The sequence below is a fragment of the Muntiacus reevesi genome, chromosome 7 (genome assembly GCF_963930625.1).
Source record: "Muntiacus reevesi chromosome 7, mMunRee1.1, whole genome shotgun sequence".
Taxonomy (NCBI): domain Eukaryota; kingdom Metazoa; phylum Chordata; class Mammalia; order Artiodactyla; family Cervidae; genus Muntiacus; species Muntiacus reevesi.
The window spans coordinates 57678432-57701753 of record NC_089255.1 but is presented as its reverse complement, the minus strand read 5'-3'; the positions used below and the strand labels follow the sequence as shown (position 1 = coordinate 57701753).

The following is a 23322-nucleotide window of genomic DNA, read 5'->3' as shown; positions in this document are numbered from 1 at the left end:
TAAACCGAACACTCAGTAGTTAAAGTGCAAAATCCTAACCACTGGACTATCAGGGAATTTCCAGTTATTTCTCCTTTATGTAATCAGTGTTTTGTAGGGAAGACTTAAAACGCTACAGGGGTTGCCAAATGGAAGTTTTCTAATGCCATAATTCCAACTACATTCATCAGTTGGTCCTCTACTATAAAGAGAAGTTTTCTCTTTTCCTTATTTATTTTTAAAAAGTTTTCATTTTTGTGGACTCATAAATTTATACTGTAAAATTCACTGGACTAGAATCTGTTATTATCATCATTTATTTTTGAAGTACAAAGTCTCAAGAATAGCCAGCAGGAGGCCCTTCAAAATGTTTTCTGTACCCACTTGACTCTTCGAGCACCTTCTTACTTTTTAACACAGCAAGATCTTCCATACTTACCTTGTACTATCTCAGTACCAGTCCTGAAGTCAGCCATTTCTCAGAGAGCCCTGGTTCCTGTTAGAAGAGAATAGTATTTAGAAACCAGGATCTGGGAGCTAGGTGTACTCAAGCTACTGCAGTATCAGTATCCCATTATCCTTTGTTTCCTTTTTTGATCAGCTTCCCTGCATGCAACTTATCTCTTGTTGCTGCTACTACTCCTGATCCCTATCGCATTACACTACACACAGACACCATCCTTACTTACTCTGCTTCTCTGATACCCAATGTCAAGTCACTGCTGCCCCACAATATGAAGCCTAACTAGATTGGTCTCAACTATGGCTTTTTTTTTCAGATCAAAGTGTGAATGAATAATGGAAGAGAAGAAAGTAACAAGGCTTTCCCTGTTATTTTCTGCTTCTCATTTTGATGGATTACTTTTGTGTCTCTTTTCTCAGATTGCCTTAAGTTCACTAAACTGCTACAGAAACTTAAGTAGTATAGCTTTTTAACCTGAGAATGAGCATTCAAGTGTGGGGGTGGGATAAGGCTGTCGGCAACTGTAGCAATGCCTTAGTGGATTTTCCAAGGAGAACAGTCTATAGAAAAGTACGGGAGCAGAACTGTGACACACTTGGATAGACTGCAGGTGTTCTGGCAGAGGCCAGTAATGCCCACTCACACTGTGTCATGCGACGAGTCCAAAAAACACAGGTCTGTCCTGCAAATTGTGCCCTCCATGTCCTTGCAAATGTCTGTGCCCACTTCAGGTTGAGGACATTCAAAGCAGATGTCCACACACATTCTCACACTACACCCAGTTTAGACGCCTGTGTGCAGCATCCATCTCACTGCAGTCCAGGACGGGGAGGGCCGCAGCAGGACCTCGGACACAGTGAGCTCACCCACCTGGCCCTTACAAGGCTGTGCATACACCTGCCAAGTCCTTAGTGGTCGGGGGAATCTCCCTTCCCAGACTGAGAGCTACTGTTACATCAAGACATGAACCAAGTGAAGAAGAGTGAAAGGATGGATTACATTTTTTTAAACTTCCTCTTTTCTCCTCTCCCATTTTTCCTTTCTTCTAAATTTCTGGAAGTTGTACACTGTTTTTATGTTCTATGTTTCCTTTACATATTTCAACAAATATACAAGTAGCCCTTATTACCTTAATATGTTTGGATCCAAGGTTTGAATACCAAGGGATACTGTATTATCCCAAACTATTTAGTTTTGAACCTGTGGATGGCTTGTAATGAGTTTGTGTGAAAACTTAGTTTATCTAGTGTCTGAGATAATATAGTGAAAGTCAGTGTAGCAAGGGTTACTCGTACTTAAAATTATTTTTCAATGTCAAAAATTAAAACATATAACTTCACCCCAAAAGATGAGATAAATATACTTTACTACACCTTCCCCTGAATACTCTTTAGGTATTAAAAATTTTATTCTAATTTACTTAAAAAGATTAAGTCACAAACACTTCTCAGCAAGTATTTAAATCTGTATACTTCATAACCTTTTGCTCACCTCTGTATCTTTTATTTCATGTCTTCCTATTTCAATCCTATATTTCATTTTTTAAATGAAGTGCAGTTGACATATTAATTTCAGGTATAGAACACAGTGATTTGTTTCTGGCCACACTGAGCAGCTTGTGGGATCTTAAGTTTCCTGCCCAAGGACTGAAGCAGGGACACAGCAGTGAAAGTTGCTAAGTCCTAACCACTGGACAGCCAGGGAATTCTGTGACCTGGTATTTTATAGATTATACTCTAAGTTATTATAAAATATTGGTTATATCCCTGTGCTATTACATCCTTGTATTTTACTTTACATCTAATAGTTTGTACCTCTTAATTCCCTTAACCAGTCTTGCCCTTTCCTTCATCCCTCTCTCCTCTGGTAACCAACTGCTAGTTTGTTCTCTGTATCTGTGAGTCTCTTTTGTTATATTTATTTATTTTTTAGTCCACATGTAAGTGAAAACATGCCGTATTTGTCCTTCTGTGACCAATGTTACTAAGAACAATACCTTCCAGGTCTATCCATGTTGTTGCAAATGGCAAAATTCCATCCTTTTTATGGTTGAGTAATATTCCATTGTATCATGTCATTTCCAAATAGTGACAGTTTTATTTCTTCCCTTCCAATTTCAATGCCTTTTCTTTTTCTTGTTTGATTGCTATGGCAAGGACTTCCAATATCATATTGAATAGAAATGCTGAGAGTAGGCATCCTTCTCTTGTTCTTGATCTTAGAGGATGTTAACTGTAGGTTTATTATAAATGGCTTTTATTATGTTGAAGTATGTTTCCTCTATGTCACCTTTGTTAAGAGTTTTAAATTATGAATGGATGTTGAATTTTCTCAAATTCTTTTTCTGCATCTATTGAGATGATCATGTCATTTTTAGTCTTGGTGTGATATACCACAATGACTGACTTGTGGATACTGAACCATTCTTGTATCCCTGGAATAAATTTCACTTGATCACGATTGATGTATGATTCTTTTTGTGTATTGTTGAATTTCATTCACTATTATTTTGTTGAGGATTTTTGCATTTCTGTTTATTAGGGATACTGGCCTGTAATTTTCTTTAAAGTGTCTTTTGTTTTGGTACCAGGGTAATGCTGGCCTCATAGGAGAAGTCTGAAGTGTTCTCTACTCTGCAGTTTTTTCGATAGCTTTGAGGAAAGGTATTAACTCTTCTGTAAATGTCTGGTAGAATTCCTCTAGGAAGCTCTCTAGTCCTGGACTTTTGTTAGAAGTTTTTTGGTTACTGATTCAATTTTAATACTAGAAATTGGTCTGTTCAAATTTTTTTATATCCTTCTTGGTTTAGTCTTGGAAGATTGTATATTTTGAAAAAATTTATTCACTTTTTCCAGGCTGTCCAATTTGCTGGTATATAGCTATTAGTAGTATTCTCTTATGATTGTTTATATATCTGGGATACTGGCTGCATTAATAACTGTTTTCATTTCTAATTTTATTTGGGCCCTCTCTCATTTTTCTTAATGAGTCTGGCTAAAGGTTTATTGATTTTTCTTATCTTCTCAAAAATTCAGCTCTTGGTTTCATTAAATTTTTTTTTTGCTATTTTATGTATTTCTACTCTGTATTTATTATTTCCTTCTTTCTGTTGACTTTGGGCTTTGCTTGTTCTAAATCAGGTCACTTATTTGAGTTTTTCCTTATTTCTTTTTTGTACGTGAAGACATTTTATTATGATTTTACTATATATTAGTGATATACCTAATTGTGGGTTTCCTCAGTGGCTCAGGGGTAAAGAATCTGCCTGCAATGCAGGAAACCTGGGTTTGATCCCTGGTTTGAGAAGATCCCCCAGAGAAGGGTGGGGAAACCCACTTCAGCATTCTTGCCTGGAGAATCTCATGGACAGAGGAGCTTGGCTGGCTACAGTAAACAAGCAAAGAGTTGGACACAACTGAAGCGAATGAGTGCACACACACAAGCATACCCAACTGTATTTTCTCAAACGGCAAATGAGATTAAGGGTAACATTTCCCTTTGGATCCTGAAAACCTCAGTATCACCTGTCTTTTGGAGGATTAGATTTCCTACAACATCTATGATTCTGTCCATGAGGATACCAATGGTGCTTAGTAGTAAAGAACATTTTGCTAAGTTGTTCTATCATGGGTCCTTGCTTGAAGTGTTCCCTTTTTTCTTCTAATTTGGTTTTCAGCACTGGATCATGTGTTTCTTCATTATTATGTACAGGATCTGGCTGACACATAGGTTTTGTGTGTTCATATGGGATGTCCATGGAACGGTGATAGCATACTATTATTCCTGCCATCAGATGTCACAGCAAGCTCTACTTTGCAATTATAGTCATCTGGAAGAGAAGACTATGTAGATTTATGACAAACACAATATAAGGTTCCATTTTGAACTGGAAAATAATGTTTCAAGCTAGTTCTGCTTGACATTGCCCATTTTACTGCTGCCACTGCCGTGGAATCAAGATGCTTGTCAGATGATATGAAATGATTTGAAGAGAAATTGTTTTTAAGATCTGCTTCTTGACTACTGCTCACCGCAAGTCTGCCATCTTGCCTCTGAGATTTTTCTTATGTCTTGAGTTAAGCGTGTTATCAATATAACCTTCCTTCTTAGAACAGTTTTTGCTGCTTCCTATAGATTTTGGGAAGTTGTGTTTTTATTTTCATTTGTCTCAAGACATTTGTTTTCCCCTTCAATTTCTTAATCAACCCACTGGCTTCTTTCTTTTTTGGGGACAAGTTGTTTAGTCTCTGTATGCTTTTCCATTTTTCCTTGATTTCTAGTATTATACTGTTGTAACTGGAAAAGAATCTTGATATAGTTTCAGTCTTCTTAAATTTACTGCTAATTGTTTTATGGCCTAGCATGTAATCTACTCTGGAGAAAGTTCCACGTGTACTTGAAAATAGGTGTATTCTGCTGTTTTGGGGTGGAATACCTTGTACATATCTGTTAAGTTCTGTTCTAACATGTCATTTAAGGCCAATCTTTCCTTATTGATTTTTTGACTGGATGATCTATCCATTGATATAAATTAGGTGATAAAGCCCCCTACTGTTACTGTATTACTGTCAATTTCTTTCTTGGTATCTGTTAGTATTTGCTTTACATACCTAGATGCTACTATATTAAGTGCAGACAGGTGCACATTTACAAATTAACAGCCTCTTCTTGTATTGACCCCTTTATCTTTTATTATAGAAAACAGACTTTGTTTTAAAGTCTACTTTGTCTAATTGGAGTACTGCTACCCTAGCTTTTTTTCTTCCCATTTGCATGGAACATTCTTTCCATATCTTCATTTTCAGTCTGTTTTTTAGCTCTGAAGTGAGTTTTTTGTAGGCAGCATACACATGGGTCTTGTTCAGCATTTTTAAAATCCAATAAACCACTCTGTGTCTTTTGGAGTGTTCAGTCCATTTAAAGTGATTATTGATAGGTAAGTATTTATTGCCATTTTGTTACTTTTCTGGTTATCTTTGTGGTTCTTTTGTTTTTTTAGTCTCTTCTTTGTGGTTTAATGATTTTTATTATGTTTGGCTTCCTCTTTTTAATTCTCACATATGTATTTTAGATTTTTGATCTGTGCCTATCATGAATTTCATATATATTGATCTATACCTACTTTTTAAAAACTAAGTCATTTCAGTTCAAAACACTTTAAAATTCACTCCCCATCACATTTTATGTTTACAGTGTCATATTTCACATCTTTAATTCTATCCATTTACTGTTTATTGTGCTGTGCTGTGCTCTGTTGTTTCCAACTCCTTATAACTCCATGGACTGTAGCCTTGTCAGGCTCCTCTGTCCAGGGAATTTGCCAGGCAAGAATACTGGAGTGGGTTGCCATGCCTTCCTCCAGGGGATCTTCCCAACCCAGGGATCAAACTCTGGTCTCCCGCATTGCAGGTGGATTCTTTTACTGTCTGAGCCACCAGAGAAGCCCACTTTATTGCAGTTTATTGTAGTTACAGTTTTTACAGTTTTAATCCTCATATCAGCTTATTTCATTGGCAGATCCACTGGCTTTACTGTTACTTGCACTTGCCACTGAGATTTTTCATGTATTTTATTTCTTATTATAGCCTTTTTTCTCTTAAAGAATAATATCCTGTTAACATTTCTTGTAAGGCCAGTTTAGTGATGATGAACTCACTGTTTTTGACTGTCAGAGATATTCTCTCTCCAAATCTGAATGATAATCTTGCTGGGTAGAGTATCCTAGGTTGTAGGTTATTTCCTTTCACCACTTTAAATATATCATGCTACTCTCTTCTGGTCTGCAATGTTTCTGCTGAAATATCAGTTGATAGCCTTAATGGGGATACCTCAGATGTGGCTCATTTTCTCTTGCTGCCTTTAACATTCTCTTTAATTCCTGCCATCCTTAGTTATGGTATTTCTTGATGTCTCTTTGGGTACATCTTGTTTGGGACAGTCTGTTTACTGGACCTGGGTATCTTAGGTGTGGGAAGTTTTCAGTCCTAATTTCATGAAATACATTTTCTGACCCTTCCTTTCTCCTTCTTCTGAGATCCCTATAATGTGAATGTTAGTACACTTGATGTTGTCCCAGAAGTCCCTTTAATTATCATTAAATTTTTGTTTTTTTTGTTCTGATTGGGTGATTCCCACTGTTCTATGTATTTCCAGGTCACTTGTGCATTTTTCTGTATCACCTAATCTGCTATTAATGACTTCCAGTGTATAATTTTCATTTCAGCTATTTATTCTTCAGTTCTGGTTGTCTCATTCTTTTATGTTCTAAGTCTTTGTTGAAGCTCTGAGTTCCTCCATTCATCTTGAGTTCAGTTCAGTTCAGTCGCTCAGTCGTGTCTGACTCTTTGCAACCCCATGGACTGCAGCACACCAGGCTTCCCTGTCCATCACCAAACCCGGAGCCTACTCAAACACATGTCCATTGTGTCGGCATGCCATCCAACCATCTCATCCTCTGTTCAATGAGCATTTTAATGACCATTTCTTCATACTCTTTATCAGGTAAATTACTTACCTTCATTTCATTAGTTTTTTTCCACCCTGAGGTTTTATTTTGCTCTTTTGTTTGGAACATATTCCTTTGAATTCTGTTTTTTTCTGTCTCTATTAAATCAAACATTACCTATCCCAGTCTTCATCGTGTATCCTTGTGTGGGAGTAGCCCTATGTAGTGTGTGTGCCCAGTTGCTTTAGTTGGAGAGCTGGACATGAAGTGAACAGGTGTCACATCTTCTCCTGGGGTGTATCAGCAATTGCCTCCTTGGGGGATGTAGGGTTGGGGTAGGAAGGGCTAGATTCAGAGCCAGCTGCAAGCAATGGCTTCTCCCTAGGTCAATGGTGGTTGCTGCCATTATGTGGGCAAGTCCATGACCCAAGGAGCCCTGAGGGAGCTGGGCTTCTCCTAGGAGCAATGGCAGTGTGCCATTGGTGGTGGGGGGGGGGGGGGGGGAGGTATGGCCAGGGCTTGAGGGGAAATGTGGAACACTTCAAAATTTGTGTCATCCTTGGGCAGGAGCCACGCCCTATGTCATTCCAGCTCTAGAATATGCACTGCTGCAGCAAGAATTAGACCTTATTTTTCTGATTTTATCCTTAATATTTTCCAAGAAAACTGTACATTTTCTGAGAATGCCATTAAATAGCTTGGTAAAAACTCTTCCCTTTGTCTTCATATTGCCTTGTGTCTCCCAAATACTATAGGACAGGTGAAAATTTTCTAATGTCAATCTGATGTTTTTTTCCTTTGTATGCTTACTTTTGCTTCTTACTTGCAGAGTAACCAAAATGCAATTAATTATGTAGTTTTCTCACTTATTTCCTTTTAATCTGGAATGCTTTATTAAATAGTCACTATATCTCATTCACTAATCTAGAAGATATTTATTGTAAATTTACTTTGTGCCAGTTGCTGTGCTGGGTATTTAATAGTGAATAAAATACACATCTCACGTTCATATAGTTCACCATCTATTAACTACTTATATTTATTCTCTGTGGCTCCAACTCCTCCCACAGAACAGTTATTCTGACTCTTATACACTTGTACTAGTATATGACCAAGCACTTTTATGGTTACTTTATTTGAATTTTCTTGATGTTTTAGTTTTACATTTGTTTTCCAACAACTTTTTTCCCTACTCTCACTCTTAAAAAGTCTTAAAGGGTAACCTAAAATGCTTCAAATGTTAAGAGTCGAGTATGGAAAAAAATTACACTTTGAGCACATTATACACATACACATATCTTTAATGTGCTGTTATTTTGACTACACTAACAAAATAATCTACAAGTTAGTAAGTTCCTTTATAAAGAAAAAAATCATTCTCAGAATGTTCTTGATTCTCCATCATACCCTCTTCTCATTCTTGGAATTTCCAAGAAAAAAGGGTAGCATGAACAGACCTATTATTTGAGTAGTTTTGTTTGCTGAGTACATGGCTTTCCTGGGTGGCTCAGATAAAGAATCTGCCTGCCAATGAAGGAGATGCAGGTTCAGTCCCTGGGTTGGGAAGATCCCCTGGACAAAGAAATAGCAACCCACTCCAGTATTCTTGCCTGGGAACCCCATGGAGCCAGGTTTGCTACAGTCCTTGGGGTTGCAGAATCAGATATGACTTACTGACTGACCAGCAGCAGCAGTAACTCACTGAAACTTTACAATATGGGACAAACACTGTGAGAGAGGCTTGCTCAATCAGTTGGTTAATCATGAAGTAAGTGACAGAACAAGAATCCAAGTCTATCCAGCTTCATTTTGCGTGCATACACAGTAGCTCCAGAATTGAAAGGGATGTTGTAGGATATATCACTACTTCCTTTTTATAGTCAGAGAATATTCTTTTAGATATATCATATTTTATTAATCCACTCATCTAATGGACATGTGTGTTGTTTCCACTTTTTCGCTATTATCAGTAACTGCTGTGAACATCCGTGTACAAGGCTTTGTGTAGATATTTCCACTTCTTTTGAGTATAAACATACACCAAAGATGAAAACTGCCTTGTCATATGAGCTATATTTTTATTGTTGTGCTTTTAGTTCTTTACACAAGTCCTTTATCAGATACATTACTTGCAAAATTTTTCTCCCACCTTAAGAGTTGTCTTTTCACTGCAGACTGTGTACTTCGAAGGACAAAATTTTAAAAATTTTGATGAATCTCAATTTATCCATTTTTTCTTTCATTGCCTTTGCTGTTGGTGTCATATCTAAGAAACTATCATCTAATACAAAGTCACAAAAATTTACCCCTATGTTTTCATCTAAGAGTTTCAAGATTTAGGCTCTTAAGTTCAGGTTTGCAATCCATTTTAAGTTTACTTTTGTATATGATGTGAGGTATGGGTTCAACTTCATTCTTTTGCATGTGGGTATCTAGTTGTCCCAAAACAATTTCATGAAAAGTCTGTTCTTCCCTCGTTAAACTGCTCTGGCACCTTTGCTGAAAATCAATTAACCACAAATATCTGGACTCTCAATTCTATTTTATTAATCTATATGCCACAATACACTGTCTTCATTTATCTAGTTTTGTATGGGAAGGAACATCTTAATAGCCTTTTTAGATAGCCATGGATATTCACTGGAGTAGAAAATGGCAAACCACTCCAGTATTCTTGCCTGGAAAATTCCATGGACAGAGGAGCCTGGCGGGCTAGAGTCCATGGGGTCACAAAGAGTCAGCCATGACTGAACACATGGATATTCATATTTGAAACGATACCAAAATGGACAAACAGTGGTTTTCTAAAGGTCAGCTGCAGTGTAGAATTTGGAATTCTGTAAACTTCTCCCCTGCTAGAGTTTTACTCCCTTTTCCACTCATGGACCATTTTATAATCCATGCAGACAGCATCAGAGAATACTGATTGTTTCACAGATTATCCAAACACTAACACGTTTCTTTATACACTATAAAAAATAAATTGTTAAATCAGCACTGATTTTATTGGAAAAGTATCGGGATGTTGTCATGCTAACATGTTAAGAGGCAAGTTGTCCGAAACTGCAACTTTCTCTTGAAAGCTCATATTTTATTTTATTTTTATTTATTTATTTTTGAAAGCTCAAATTTTAGTAAGTACTGTTAGTCTTCTACCAAACACTGAAGTGTGAAGAACCCTGGTTTGTCTGTTATTCTTCCAAGCAGACATGTTCAATGAAAAACGTGATTAGTCCAGTTTGTAACTCACACAACTGCATAATTGCCTTTCCCTAAAACAATCATCACATTTCCTTATGAAGCAACGTACTTTATGCCTATTTTTCATTTTGCCCCACAGAATATTAAAGGCATGTTTTAAGGTCAAAATTAATTAAAAATTAACTTATTCCTTCATGGTGACATTTGAAATGAAATGGATTAAAAAAAAAAATGGGCATGATGGTGAAGACTGTAAGAAACAACTAGTTCAGTTTGGTGCTACTTCCTTGATTCATGCTAAGGTAAGCAGCATTTTTACCCATCAATGATTTTGCCATAACAATAAAACTTTGAACACACTGAAAAAGACAAATAATAACTTACAGTTATGAGAAGTTTTGACCTTGTAGGCCAAAGAAAGTGTCACAGGGAATATCAGGGGCTGTGGTCCACACTGAGAACCACTCATCTATTGAAGATATCTAGGCAATGACCACCCAAAAGACAGTAAGACCTGTGTTTCCTAGTGGAAGTACACACCACCACCAGTGAAGCATTCTCCTCAGAGAATCAATCTTGAATGTGACCAAGTCTCCACACGTAACAACTAGTTTATGGACTAAATAGGAAACATAAAATGACAACTACGTAAATAATCAACAAAACCTTTTATGTGGGAAACTTTTTAGAACAAAAGAGCTGGTTCTTCAAAAAATAAACTGGAAAAAAAAAAAAGAAAGTGGAAGCAGAAACCTGTATCATTAAAAGAGGCTTTAAAGACAAATCAAGCAACTGCAATATATGAAGCTTATCTGAGTCCTGATTCAAGCAAACTATTTTTAAAAATTTGTTGAGAAATGATTACATTCTCTGATGTTAAGTAACTGTTAAATTTTTAGATGTGAAGATACTATAGTTTTGGTATTTTAGAAATACATACTAAAACACTTAAAGTGAAAGTCAAGTTCCCTAATTCAGGGCTTCACAGAAATCCCAAGTAAAACCAGGCAAGTGCTAACTGTGGGTCAGGACAGTGCATTAAAGAACGCGCCCTGCTACAAGGTGCTGTTCGTGTAAGCTGGTGTATGTATTGTGACTTTTCTGAAGAAGAACCATACCCTCTCCCAGGCCCTCTCACAGTCAGTAAAGTAGAATCAAGGACCCCAAGAAGAAGCTCTGCTTTGAGGAATTCCAATAAACCTAGAAGGAAAACATATTCTAGAGAGAATCAGAACCTTACCTGGAATTTTTTTCTAAGAAAAAGCTCACAGATCATCTAATGTTGAAAATATTCTGTGGTACTTCTTCAACACGTACTTATTTAGTACCTATATTTTGTTTGCTACAAGCTCCAGCAAGGCTCTAAGGGAAATACAAAAATAAGACATCTCTTAGTTGGTAACACAGACAATCTAATTTTGAGAGAGACACACAGTGGTTGTACAGCTTTACTCTAATACGTAATTACTGAGTTTTTATGTAACTACATGATAATTGTGACAGATCTGAATATCTGGGTTCCTCAAAAACAGATGCCTTGTGTGAAAACTACCTAGGAAACAATCAGAACAGGTATGCTAAATGAGGAGGATCACAAAAATCCCTGCTCATAGATACATCTCCTTCCTGCAAATAATTAATGTGATCTATCCTATAAGTGATAACAGCTATTTATTGGGTGCTCCTGCCTTGACTGTCTGCTTAAATACATAAGATTTTATCATTTTGATCTATCTTCCTAGATAAATTTTGATACTGTAGAAAAACATTTAAAAACTCATAATTTTATGGAATGTCTATCACAAAGCATGCAGTATACAAGGTAGGGAAGGGGTGTTAAAGGAGTGAAAAATTTTAGGGGTCTCTTTTCCTTTGTGAATTGTACAGTCTAATAGGGGTACAAAGACAGACAGTGACTATGAAAACAACATAGTTCAACTTAAAGGTGGAAAAGGAGGGTAATTTTATATTTTTGCTTACATTTAAAATTGTTTCTATATGTCCCAATACAATCAACATGCATTACTTTTAAAATAATAGTAGCTCACATATACCACCACACTGAGGAAGGCATATTATTAGAGAACACTTGCAGAAGATGTTTTATGAAGTAATTTGGTAAAGAGGTGGAGTTCTGTTCTGAGAAGGATGAGACTGAGAAGTATCAAAGAGATGAAAGCATATGACACTTTTAGACCATGGAGTAAAAATGATGAACTTGAGTAATCTAAAAACAACACTCGAGAAATGCAGTTTTTAGGTAAGCTGTTACTTTCTAGAATTAGTCAAAAAAGTTAATGAATAGATTTGTTTCCGAAAAGTGACTAGGAATTGGTACAGAAATCATCAGTAGTCATTATACTTGAAAGTCAATATACCATGGGGCTGAAGAATGTAGATAAAAGCCTGTTTGGGTTCAAGTCCTAGTGCTACTCCTTACTAAGTATAAGAATCTGAGAAAAGTTACTTTACTTAATGCCTTGTTATCCTGATAACAGGATAACAATAACACCTATTTCATAAGGTTGTTTTAAGGATTAAATGGGTTAATATATGTAAAGTATTTAGAGTAATATCAGATACATATTAACTACTAAATAAATGTTCAATTACTGTTATTATCATGTGGATATAATCAACAAAAAATTAAATATAAGTAAAGAACCCATATCCCTGTTTTTTGACATAACAAGAAACAGATCCAAAAATAAAGACATAGAAAGAAATCAAGATCATTTTAAACAATGTACAGGAGATCAAAAAGCACAGGTGTACAAGATGGTCCATTAAAAAAACAAACTGATATTATGAAAAAATTAACACTGAAAATACTATTTTTCAGAATGATTAAACTCAGTAAAACATCTGTAAACAAGAATAAATTTATTTAATTTCTTTTAAAGATTTAATGATATACAAAATGTATATAGTATATTTTTAATACATTTTCTTTCTCCCCCCCTCATCAATATTAAACACTATTTGAACAGCTTATCTCTTTTTGCCTTGTCTGTATCTATGAGATACACTACTGAATACAAGTAAGATTTACACTGCTCCCTCCCAAATAAAAATTAAAATTAGTACCTAGGGGGAAAAAAAAAGAAAGAAAAAAAATCAAAGCACAGAACTTTAGACAGATGAAAAGCTTTTCTTATTGTTGAGCATTCAACAATATCTGGGGCAGTTAAATTACATTTTATTGGCATAAAGTTGCACTGCAATCTCCCAACATCACATAATGATAATCCAATTCAATTTCTTAAGTACCACAAACAGTATTCATGTTCAAATGTTCCTACACAATTTTAAATATATGCAAGAATTCATGTTTACATTCTGATTTGATATACTGGTCAATAAAATCTTTTGAGAAGTATGTAACTTCCAAGTTGTCACTATATATATATATGATAGGAAAAAAGCACTTTAACTTTTCTTGCAAGGTAACTTCTCTTGAACAGTGAGTTAAATTTTTCCTCTGATATATTTAGGTTATAGCAATCTAACATGGCTTTCTTCTAGTTAACAATGACTTGAGAAAACAATGTTTTAAAAAAAAAATTATACTTTTGCACAATTTGGGCTCTATTTAACAAAAAACTGGCTCTATCTTTTAAATAGGAGCCTAACCCTGATTCATAAAGTCCCTCTTAGAAAACAGTTTTCAGCCTGGGCTTCCTATATCCCTGTAGATCTAGAATTATATAACAAGCCTTCTCTTTTCCCATGGCCAACAAGGATCTAGGTGGGCACTAGTGACATTATCACTGAACACACTAAAACACATTGAGGAAGACATCTGACTGCCATTTAACCAAAAGACTGGGTGACTTCTTCATTTCACTAGCTGAATGGCAGTAAACCAGCTGCCAATAAAATCTGCACAGACACCTAACTTTGGTTAATGGTATTGCACCACACAAAGAGAGGGTTATTACCCTCATCAGAACAAAGTCAAATGAAATTCTGTTAAAAAGAGCCCTTTAAAAGGTTATAAATACTAATTTTTCTTTACCTTTAAAATTTAACAGCTGCCAGCTGTATCATATAGGGAGTTCTTGACTGACTAGTTTAATCGAGCCAAAAGAATATTGACCTTTTAACTGTGCTAGATTCAGCACACACTTTGCTATAATATCAAACAATTTCCTCCTAACGGAAAAGTGACACAGTAACATTTTTATGAGGTGTAATCAAAACCAATGATTCAGTAATATTATAACATCAGACGAATAGAATTAGTTGATTCTGATTCTTTGGTGGAATTTCCAGGCTGAAGAGTCAAATCAGAAGGCTCATCCTGAGGAAATATTATTTTATCAGGTGTATAGTCATTCCTCTTCAGATCTATATTCACAACCCCCCCCAAAAAAGAAAAAAAGAGTCAGTATTGCTTAGAAAAAGAAAATTTGAACATTTCTTAAACTAATTTCCCTCTAAACATGCCAGATCTATTTTTTACAATATTGTTATAAATTCAAAAGTCACAAAATTTATATGCATAAAAATGAAAGCATTCAATAAATAATTATGTTTTGACTATGAGTTAATAACTCATGTAAGTATAGAAATATAGCACTGAACAAGGCAGATAAGGTCCCTGTTCTAATGGAGCTTATGTTCTTAAAGGTGAAGAAAAACAAACAGGAAAATAACAGAATTATAAGCAGTAACAAGTACCTTGAAGAAAACAGTGTGAAGAGGGTCAAGTGGGAGATGGTATATGGTGATTCTTTTACACAGGGCTGAGCAGAAGAGTTGCAGGAGATAACATATGAGTAAAGACTTGAATATTGAGAAATACTGAGAATACTCATTGGAAGGACTGATGCTGAAGCTCCAATACTTTGGCCAACTGATACAAACAGCCAACTCACTGGAAAAAGACCCTGCTGCTGGGAAAGATTGAAGGCAGAAGGAGAAGTGGGCAATAGAGGATGCGATGGTTGGATGGCATCACTGATGCAATGGGTGTGAACTTGGGCAAACTCTGGGAGACAGTAAGGGACAGGGAAGCCTGGAGTCCTGCAGTTCATGGGGTTGCAAAGAATCAAACGACTTGGCGACTGAACAGTAACATCGACTGAGAAATGACCTATCAAAGTCCCAGGAAGAGTACTCTATGCAGAGAGAAAGCTGATTACAGACTATAAAAAGGAAATAGACTTGGTGTGTTCCAAGAATGAAAAGAAGCAGCACGTCTTACAAGTAGGGAAAGACTAGGAAAAAATGAGGTCAAGCAACAGTTAATGACCAACAGTTGTCAAACTATAGCCTGTGGGCCAAATCTGGTCTGCCCTGTTTTTGTAAATAGTTTTATTGGAACGCAGTCATACAAATTTGTTTACAGATTGTCTATGGCCTTTTCTGTACTACAATGGGAGATCTGGATAGCTGTGACACAAGTCACATGGCCCACAAAGCCTAAAATACATACTTTTTTTTGCCTTTTTTTCCCCTGGCTGCACCATGCAGCATGCGGGATCCTAGTTCCTCAACCTGGGACTGAATCCATGCCCCTTGCATTTAAAGTGTGGAGTCTTCACCACTGGACCACCAGGGAAATCCCTATTTCTTTTGCCTTTTACAGAAAAGTCTGCTGACCTCTGATTCAGGGGATACAGGCAAAGGTAAGTACAGATTACAGTAAAATCCACTGGAAGGTATCAAGCAGTCTTAAGGGAGGAATGTAACATAGGCAAATTTGTTTAAAATGATCATTCCAACTGTCACATGAAGTCTTCTTAGGGGACAATGGGTAAGAATCTAGGAAACAAAATGGTGGCAATGATGATGAAGATAAACTGATAAATTCTAGGGAGATTTCAGAATTTGAGCAGACAGAATTTGACAGATTGATTATGAAAAGTGAGCGAAAAAAGGAACTGGCTAGCTTTTAGGTTTTGAGCTGAGCAACTTGGTAACCATTAATGAGACCAGGAAGTAGAGTTTTGTGGGAAGGGAAATGAAAGTCAAGAATTCTGAAGTGAACATGTTACTTGAATCTGGAGCCTGTTATACAGAGTGAAGTATATCAGAAAGAGAAAAACAAATAGTGGATACGTATGGAATCTAGAAAAATGGTATTGATGAACTTATTTGCAAGGCAGGAACAGAGACACAGACAGACAACGGACTTGTGGACATAGCAGGGGAAGGAGAGGGTGGAATGAATTGAGAAAGTAGCACTGACATATATACACTACCATGTATAAAACAGATAGCTAGTGGGAAGTTGATATGTTAACACAGGGAGCTCAGCTTAGTGCTCTGTGGTAACTGAGAAGGGTGGGATCAGGCAGAGGTGGGAGGGAGGCTCAAAAGGGAAGGGATATATGCATACTTTTGGCTAATTCATGTTGTTGTATGACAGAAAACAACACAACACTGTTAAGCAATTAACCTCCAATTGAAAAAAAAAAGTAATTCAAGTAGCAATGAAGGAAGGGGAATATAGAAATAGGAGCTCAGTGAAGAAGTTAGTCTTCAGTTAAATTTGGTACTAATAGCATGGGAACTGCATATATAGCTATGGGATAGGATGAACTTGACATTACAGACACATATGACAATGGTGGTAGAGTAGAAAAACTTAATGGAGTAGTATCAAATTTATACTTTAAACCATAGCTGTCCATAAACCCTTCTACTTTTATTTCCATATAAAACCGAACTTACACTCACAGTTAGGCAAGTATACTCCAATTAAAAAACAAGAGGTAACTAACACTCAGAATATAAACTGTTAATTTTAATTTCAGCAACAGTCTATGTTCAATGATCCAAATACATACTTACTACAGTATGAACAATTTTTGATAAACTTTAAATTCAAGACTTTGCATTAGGCCTTAAGGAATGCAAATTAATTTGCAGCTGAACTGTACACAAAGAACAATGGACAGAAACATAATTATAATTCAATTCACAATTGTAGTGTTAACTAATGGTGTAACCATGGGCAAATCATGTACACTCTGCAAAACAATGGATTTGGACTGGATTGCTTTTTATGTCCCTATCAAGTTGTGAAATCCTGCTTATAATGATAATTTAAAAAAAACAGATATGCTATTAAAAACTGCATTGTATTAAAAACCAAATAAAAACTGAATTTGGGTTGCCTGTTAAATTCACCACTATATGTTCCACTTCTGGCTCAAATAGACTAAGCATATTCCATCCTCTCTCTCTTTCACTGATTACAACCTTTTACATGATATATAAAGCAACTACCTGAGATTTCTGAAAAGTGATAGCAGATATATAGGAAGGAAAATCTGAACTTGAAGAATGATCTATATGGTGGTAATTTCCTGGTTTTTTTTCTTTTTTCATCTCTTATTTTTAGGCTTAGACTTGAAGGTAGCTCAATCACAGAAATGTACAGTGAATGTGGACAAAAAAGCTCCAAGGCTTTCCAGCCTGAGGATAAGGAAGGAGGACCTGTGGGATGGAAAATGTTGAGGGGAATGCTCTTTTTTTCTTTTTGCTCTTCTGTCCTTTACCTAAGACAAGCCCTAGTCAAGAAGAGGTATTCCTACAGTAGTGGAAGCAGGGAAAGCACCCACAACTCCAAGAGAAAAACCTCTCTGACCAGAAGAACTGAGAATAGGTACCTCTATGATCCAGAAAGTATTACTGTCAGCACCAGAAATGGACTAAATTACAGAAAGTATATGATAGCACAGGAGGCCAAAATCCTGCCTCTCTAGTCAGTGTACCAAAAAAAGAAGAAAAGAGGCCCTTGGAAATCACAAAGTATGGGAGAAATCATGGAGGAGAGGAAAATGGAGAGACACCCTCAATTTGTGCATGACACCCTGAGTGGCACATATGTAGAAAGACAGCACGGCATAGGCTTTGAGAACTAAGCTATGTTGCAGACCTTTGGTCATGTTCCAGACTTGACCCTGTTTGACACACGTTAGAGAAACCTGAATAACAATGCAAAGGTTTTAAAAACCAAACCGACATTGGACTCACAGCCACACAAAAGACAGACTGTGATTCGTGAACTGAATTTAACTGAAATGGTTGGATAATAACACCAAAAATCTCAAGAGGATTTAACAATTCAAAATTCTCCAGAGGATTTTTAATAAGATCTCAAATCTCATAACATTCTAGATATCCTGGACATATTTTAAAATTACTAGAGATACAAAGAACAGAAACATTTAAAAAATTCTCAAAGAAAAGACAACCATGAGATACCAATCCCAAGATAACCCAAATGGAAGAATTAAAGACTTTAGCTACTGTTATAACCATACTCCATGATGTAGGACAAAAGACTTGAAATGAAAGGAAAACAAGTTTTCAGAAGAGAAAACAGCACAAAAAGAACCAAAAGGAAATTATAGTTCTGAAAAATGTAAGTCAGTGCAAAGCTTAATAGCAGAAGAAAGAAAGAAAGAGTCAGTGAATGTGTATATTGATGCATTAAATTGTCTAATCTGAACAAAAGAGAAAAATTAATTTTTAAGTTAGTCCCCAGAGTCACAAGTTTGTGGGTGACAATTATCAAAAGGTCTAACATTCTTTTTATTAGAGTCCAGGAACAGATGAAAAGGTTGATGCAGAACACACATTTGATGAACTAATAACTAAAAACTCCCCAAATCTGACACAAGTCATCAATTTGCAAACTAAAAGCTTAGTAAAGTTGAAACAGGATAAACTCAGAGAAAGTTACAACTAGACATAAAATAGAACTATCAAACTGCTCAAAACCAAAAATAAACAATAAATCTTGAAAGGAGATACATTATAATGATACATCATGTAAAAAGCAAGAATAGTTCAAATGACTGTGGAGTTTTCATCAGAAATTATAAAGGCCAGAAGACAGTAGAACATTTTTTAAGTGCTGACAGAAAAAGCATCAACCTAAAATTCCAGATCCAAGGAAAATACCCTTCAGGAATGAAAGCAAAATATATTCTTAGATAAGAGAAACTATGAGCAACCACTAAAAAAAAGTAAACATAAAGATAAAAGAGAATACTAAAATAAAAGGGAGGGGGAACAACAACAAAATAAACCAGAGACATCAATCAGAAAACAATAAAACAGCAGATAAAAACCCAACCATACCAATAATTACATTAAACATAGAGGGTCTAAACAGCAATTAAAAGATAGAAATTGTTAGATTTAAGAAAAAGAGATTAAACCTAGGAACTAACTACTTTATGCTATCTATAAGAAAATCACTATAAAAATAGTTAATATATACAGGTAAAAATAATAGGAAAAGATATCTAATGGAACCACCAATCAAAAGCTATGCTAATATCAGACAAAGTAAACTTTAGGACAAGGGAAATTACCATAGCATTACATAATGATAAAAATTAAATCACCAAGAAGTCTTAACTTCTTGGTATAAATCTTTATATATATAAAGATCTTTATATATACTGTAAATCAGCATATACCTAAGAGCAAAGCTTCAAAATATATGCAGGAAAAACTGACAAAACTGAAAGCAAAGCAGACAAATTCACAATTAGAGACCTCCTTTCTAAGTAATAAACAGAGTAAGTAGACAGAAAATCAGCAAGGATATAAAAAAGCAGTATAACACTATCAAAAAACTTTCTTTCATTAACATTAATCAAATTCTTAATCCAACAAGAGAATATTCTCTTGAAGTATAACATTCATTCAGTAGAGACAGTATCTTTATAAGGTTTAAAATTTTTCTTTAAATTGAATTCATACAAAGAATGTTCTCTTATCATAATGGAATTAAGCAAGAAATCAGTTTACCAGGAAAAATTACAAAAATGTGAGAACTAAAAAAGACATTTGTAAATAATCTATAGGACAAAGAGGAAATCTCAAGGGAAATAAGCTATACTAAAAAAATTAAAAACAAAAATAATACATATTCCTCTATATTTTTTAACACAAAATTTATGAAATGCAGCTAACATAATGCTTACAGGAAAACCTATAGCACTAAAATGTTTTGTTAGGGAAAGAAGTCTTAATAATCTAAATTTTTACCCTAACTAGAGAAAAACTAAACTAAATCCAGAGCAAGCAGAAAAATGGAAATAATAGAGAAAAACAAAATCAAAGAAACTGACAACAGATAATAGAATAAAACAATGAAAACAAAAACTGGTTCTTTTAAAGTACCAATAACATGGATACACTTTAGCCAGATTGAAAAAAAAAAAGCATACAATACCATAATGAAAGAGAGGGCTCACCAGAATCACCACAGACATTAAAAAAAAATAGTATCATTAACACTATGCCTGTAAATTTGCCAATTTAAATAAAGTCAAATACTGTACAATCTCATTTATATATGGAACCTAAGAAAACAAACTGACAGGAAGAGATAACTTGAGGTTACCAGAGTGGAAGGTGAGGTGGGGGAGAACTGGAAGCAGGTGGTCGTAAGGTACAAACTTTCAGTTACACAATAAATAAGCATTAGGGATGTAATCTAGAATACTATGACTGTAGCTAACACTGATATATGATACACAGGAAAGTTGTTAAGAGAGTAAATAAATACCAAGAGTCACCGTGAGGAAAAATATTTTCTTTCTTTCTATTCTATGTATATGAAAAGATGAATGTTAGCTGAATCTATTGTGGTAAAATCACTTCACAGTTTATGTAAATCAAACCATCATGCTGTATGCCTTAAACTTATACAGGTGTATTATTAACTATTTCTCAAAACAAGTAAAATGGACCAATTCCCTTAAAGACACAAACTATTAAAACTCACTCAAAAAACCAGTATCTATTAAAAAAAAAAAAACTCTTAGTTAAAAAGTATCTGATGAAGAAAACGTCACACAGATGGTTTTGCTAGATAATTCCATCAAACATTTGAAGTGGGGATAGTATCAATTCTATACAATATATTCCCCCAAACAGAAGATGTGTAAGTAATTCCAACTTATTTTTAAGATATTATCCAAAAACAAAACAAGAATGACAGTACAAGGGGGAAAAAAAATCTCATAGATCAACACTCTTCATAAACATAGATATAAAAATCATCAACAAAACATTAGAAAAGTGAATCCATATACAATTTGAACACACAAATGAACACCAAAAAAGATAATATATCAAGATGAAGTGGAGTTTGTCCTGGGAATACAAGACTGGCTCAACATTTAAAAAGACAATCAGTGTTAATTCAGTGTAACACTAACCAATTAAAGAAGAAAAACTAAATGATCAAACCAAAAATATAGATGCAGAAAAAAAACAGACTAATTCAATGTCCATTTAGGATAAGCATCTTCAAGAAGTAAGGTATGAAAGAGGATGTCTACTCTCACTACTGATACTGAACATTGTACTAGAATTCCTGGCCAGTGAAAAAAGTCAAGAAAAATAAATAAAAGGCATACAAATTACAAAGGAAGTAACAAAACTGTCTCTACTGTCTACATAGAATTTACAAACAAAAAGCAAAAACTAAACCAAATCAAAAAGCCTCGTAGAACTGAGTTTAGCAAGAATGCAGGATACAAGGTCAATATACAAAAATAAATAATTTCTGAATCTGTTAACATGAACAACTTAAAAAATTACAGACAGTAGTAGTAACATGCTTACTATGTGCCTGCACTGTTCCGGAAGTACTTCACAAATACCAACTCATTTAAACCTCAAACAAACAAAAACCTACAAATCTCTATGATGTAGATATTCTGTGAGGAACTGGAGTCTGGCTCCCAGGTCCAAGTTCTTCATTACTACATTACTGGTCAAAATGAGAGGAACTTTCAGAAATACAGGTCCAGGGCAAGTGCCAAGCACCTGTAATTTTGGAAAAGTTCCACAGGGAATGATGATGCATACCAAAGAGTGAGAACCACTGGTCTGTGAAATAACTTACAATTCAATAATAACTTGTAATTCTCAAGTATAAAGATGAAATTACTATCATGAGAAACTGTATCTGCAATTCCTTGTTTCTGTCTCATGAAATACTCTTTTCCCAACTCTTTTCCAGGCCAACTTGAAAGTCTATGCATCCTTCAGTTTTAGGCAAATCTGTTAGTTCCATAGGTAGCATTCCTTGACTTTTAAGTTTGTGCTAAGTGATCTGTTTACCTGGTCTGTTTTTTCTGCTTGATATTTATGATAGTCTTATAATTCTCTGTTAATCTTTTAGTATTTAAGATTTGACTAAACTCCACTGAGAGCAGGGACCACATTTGCCTCATTCACTATCATATCGTCAAAATCTAACACAATTTCTAGCATCCACCAGACACATAATAAATATATACCAAGAGAATGAACTCTGTATTTTTGTAAGTAATGAAAGAAAGCACAGATTCATTTATGTTTCTGGCCTTATGAAGTTCTGCAGTAACTAACTCTGCTAACAATTTGTATACTTTATACTGATTAAGAAAACGCCTACCTGGAAGTTTAAGTTTTCTACAGCAAGAATTACAGTGATGTTTTGCTCTGAAGTTTTTTATTGCATCTTCTCCTAGATTTGCTGGGCCAAAAACCATATCACAGGATCTGGGGAATTGGTAGTTAAAAGAAAAAGTCAGTTGATGCAAACAGAAATGTAGAATTTGAAATTATAAAAAGATCTTCATGAAATTATTAAAACTTATTACCTCTTTTCTTCTGCCTTTATCACAGATGGGTCAGTCAAACTTTCACCCACACCTTTATATGTATATACAAAAAAGACAATTCATATTATGTAATTTATATAAAATATTGATATAAGCATAATAAAAAGGTCACAGGAGATTCTACAGTATCATCAACCATTACGCAATGTTAAGCTATTCAAAAGAGTATAGTTTTTCTCTTTTGACCTCAACATTGCACTAGCAACAAGTATAGTTCCTGCTACATGAACAACAGTTAAATGTCAGAGTTGATAGGTAGACAACGAAAGTTCCTGATTGCACCAGTTTCTGATGCAACAAGGCCAAGTTTGCAAGTAAATATCTCCTTATTTACAATCTGCCCTTGTTTCACCTTAGTTAGTAAAAAACAATTAAGTACATGAAGACATGATCTATAAGCCATTTTAAAAGTATCTTGGATTTTTAAAAATCACAGACTAACATATGAATACACCTGGCTCAAAAAAGATTCAGATTACGTAAAGAATAAGATTGTGAACATTTTTCTTCACCTCCAGCCCTCTCCACAGGTGTTAGAGGTGAGATTAAATCTTTTCAGTCTTACCTATTCACATAAAGAA

The 23322-nt window shown here is 35.1% G+C and overlaps 2 protein-coding genes and 1 pseudogene across 2 annotated transcripts in view; all 3 read right to left on the bottom strand.

The window, feature by feature from the left end:
- Positions 1–12831, bottom strand: part of USP50 (ubiquitin specific peptidase 50) — a 33728-nt gene extending 20897 nt beyond the window's left edge. Inside the window, exons 1-2 of the mRNA XM_065940104.1 lie at positions 11329–12831; positions 419–475 (exon numbers count right to left, since the gene is read on the bottom strand). The gene's annotated coding sequence lies outside the window, so the exon portion shown is untranslated. The remainder of the gene's footprint in view (positions 1–418; positions 476–11328) is intronic.
- Positions 3626–7080, bottom strand: LOC136172631 (large ribosomal subunit protein mL42 pseudogene; annotated as a pseudogene).
- Positions 12832–12956: 125 nt separating the features above from the next.
- The window catches only part of TRPM7 (transient receptor potential cation channel subfamily M member 7), a 101862-nt gene continuing 91496 nt past the window's right edge, over positions 12957–23322 (bottom strand). The window contains exons 37-39 of the mRNA XM_065940100.1: positions 22721–22772; positions 22513–22619; positions 12957–14438 (exon numbers count right to left, since the gene is read on the bottom strand). Coding sequence (XP_065796172.1) covers positions 14308–14438; positions 22513–22619; positions 22721–22772 — 290 coding nt within the window. The 3' untranslated portion in view covers positions 12957–14307. The remainder of the gene's footprint in view (positions 14439–22512; positions 22620–22720; positions 22773–23322) is intronic.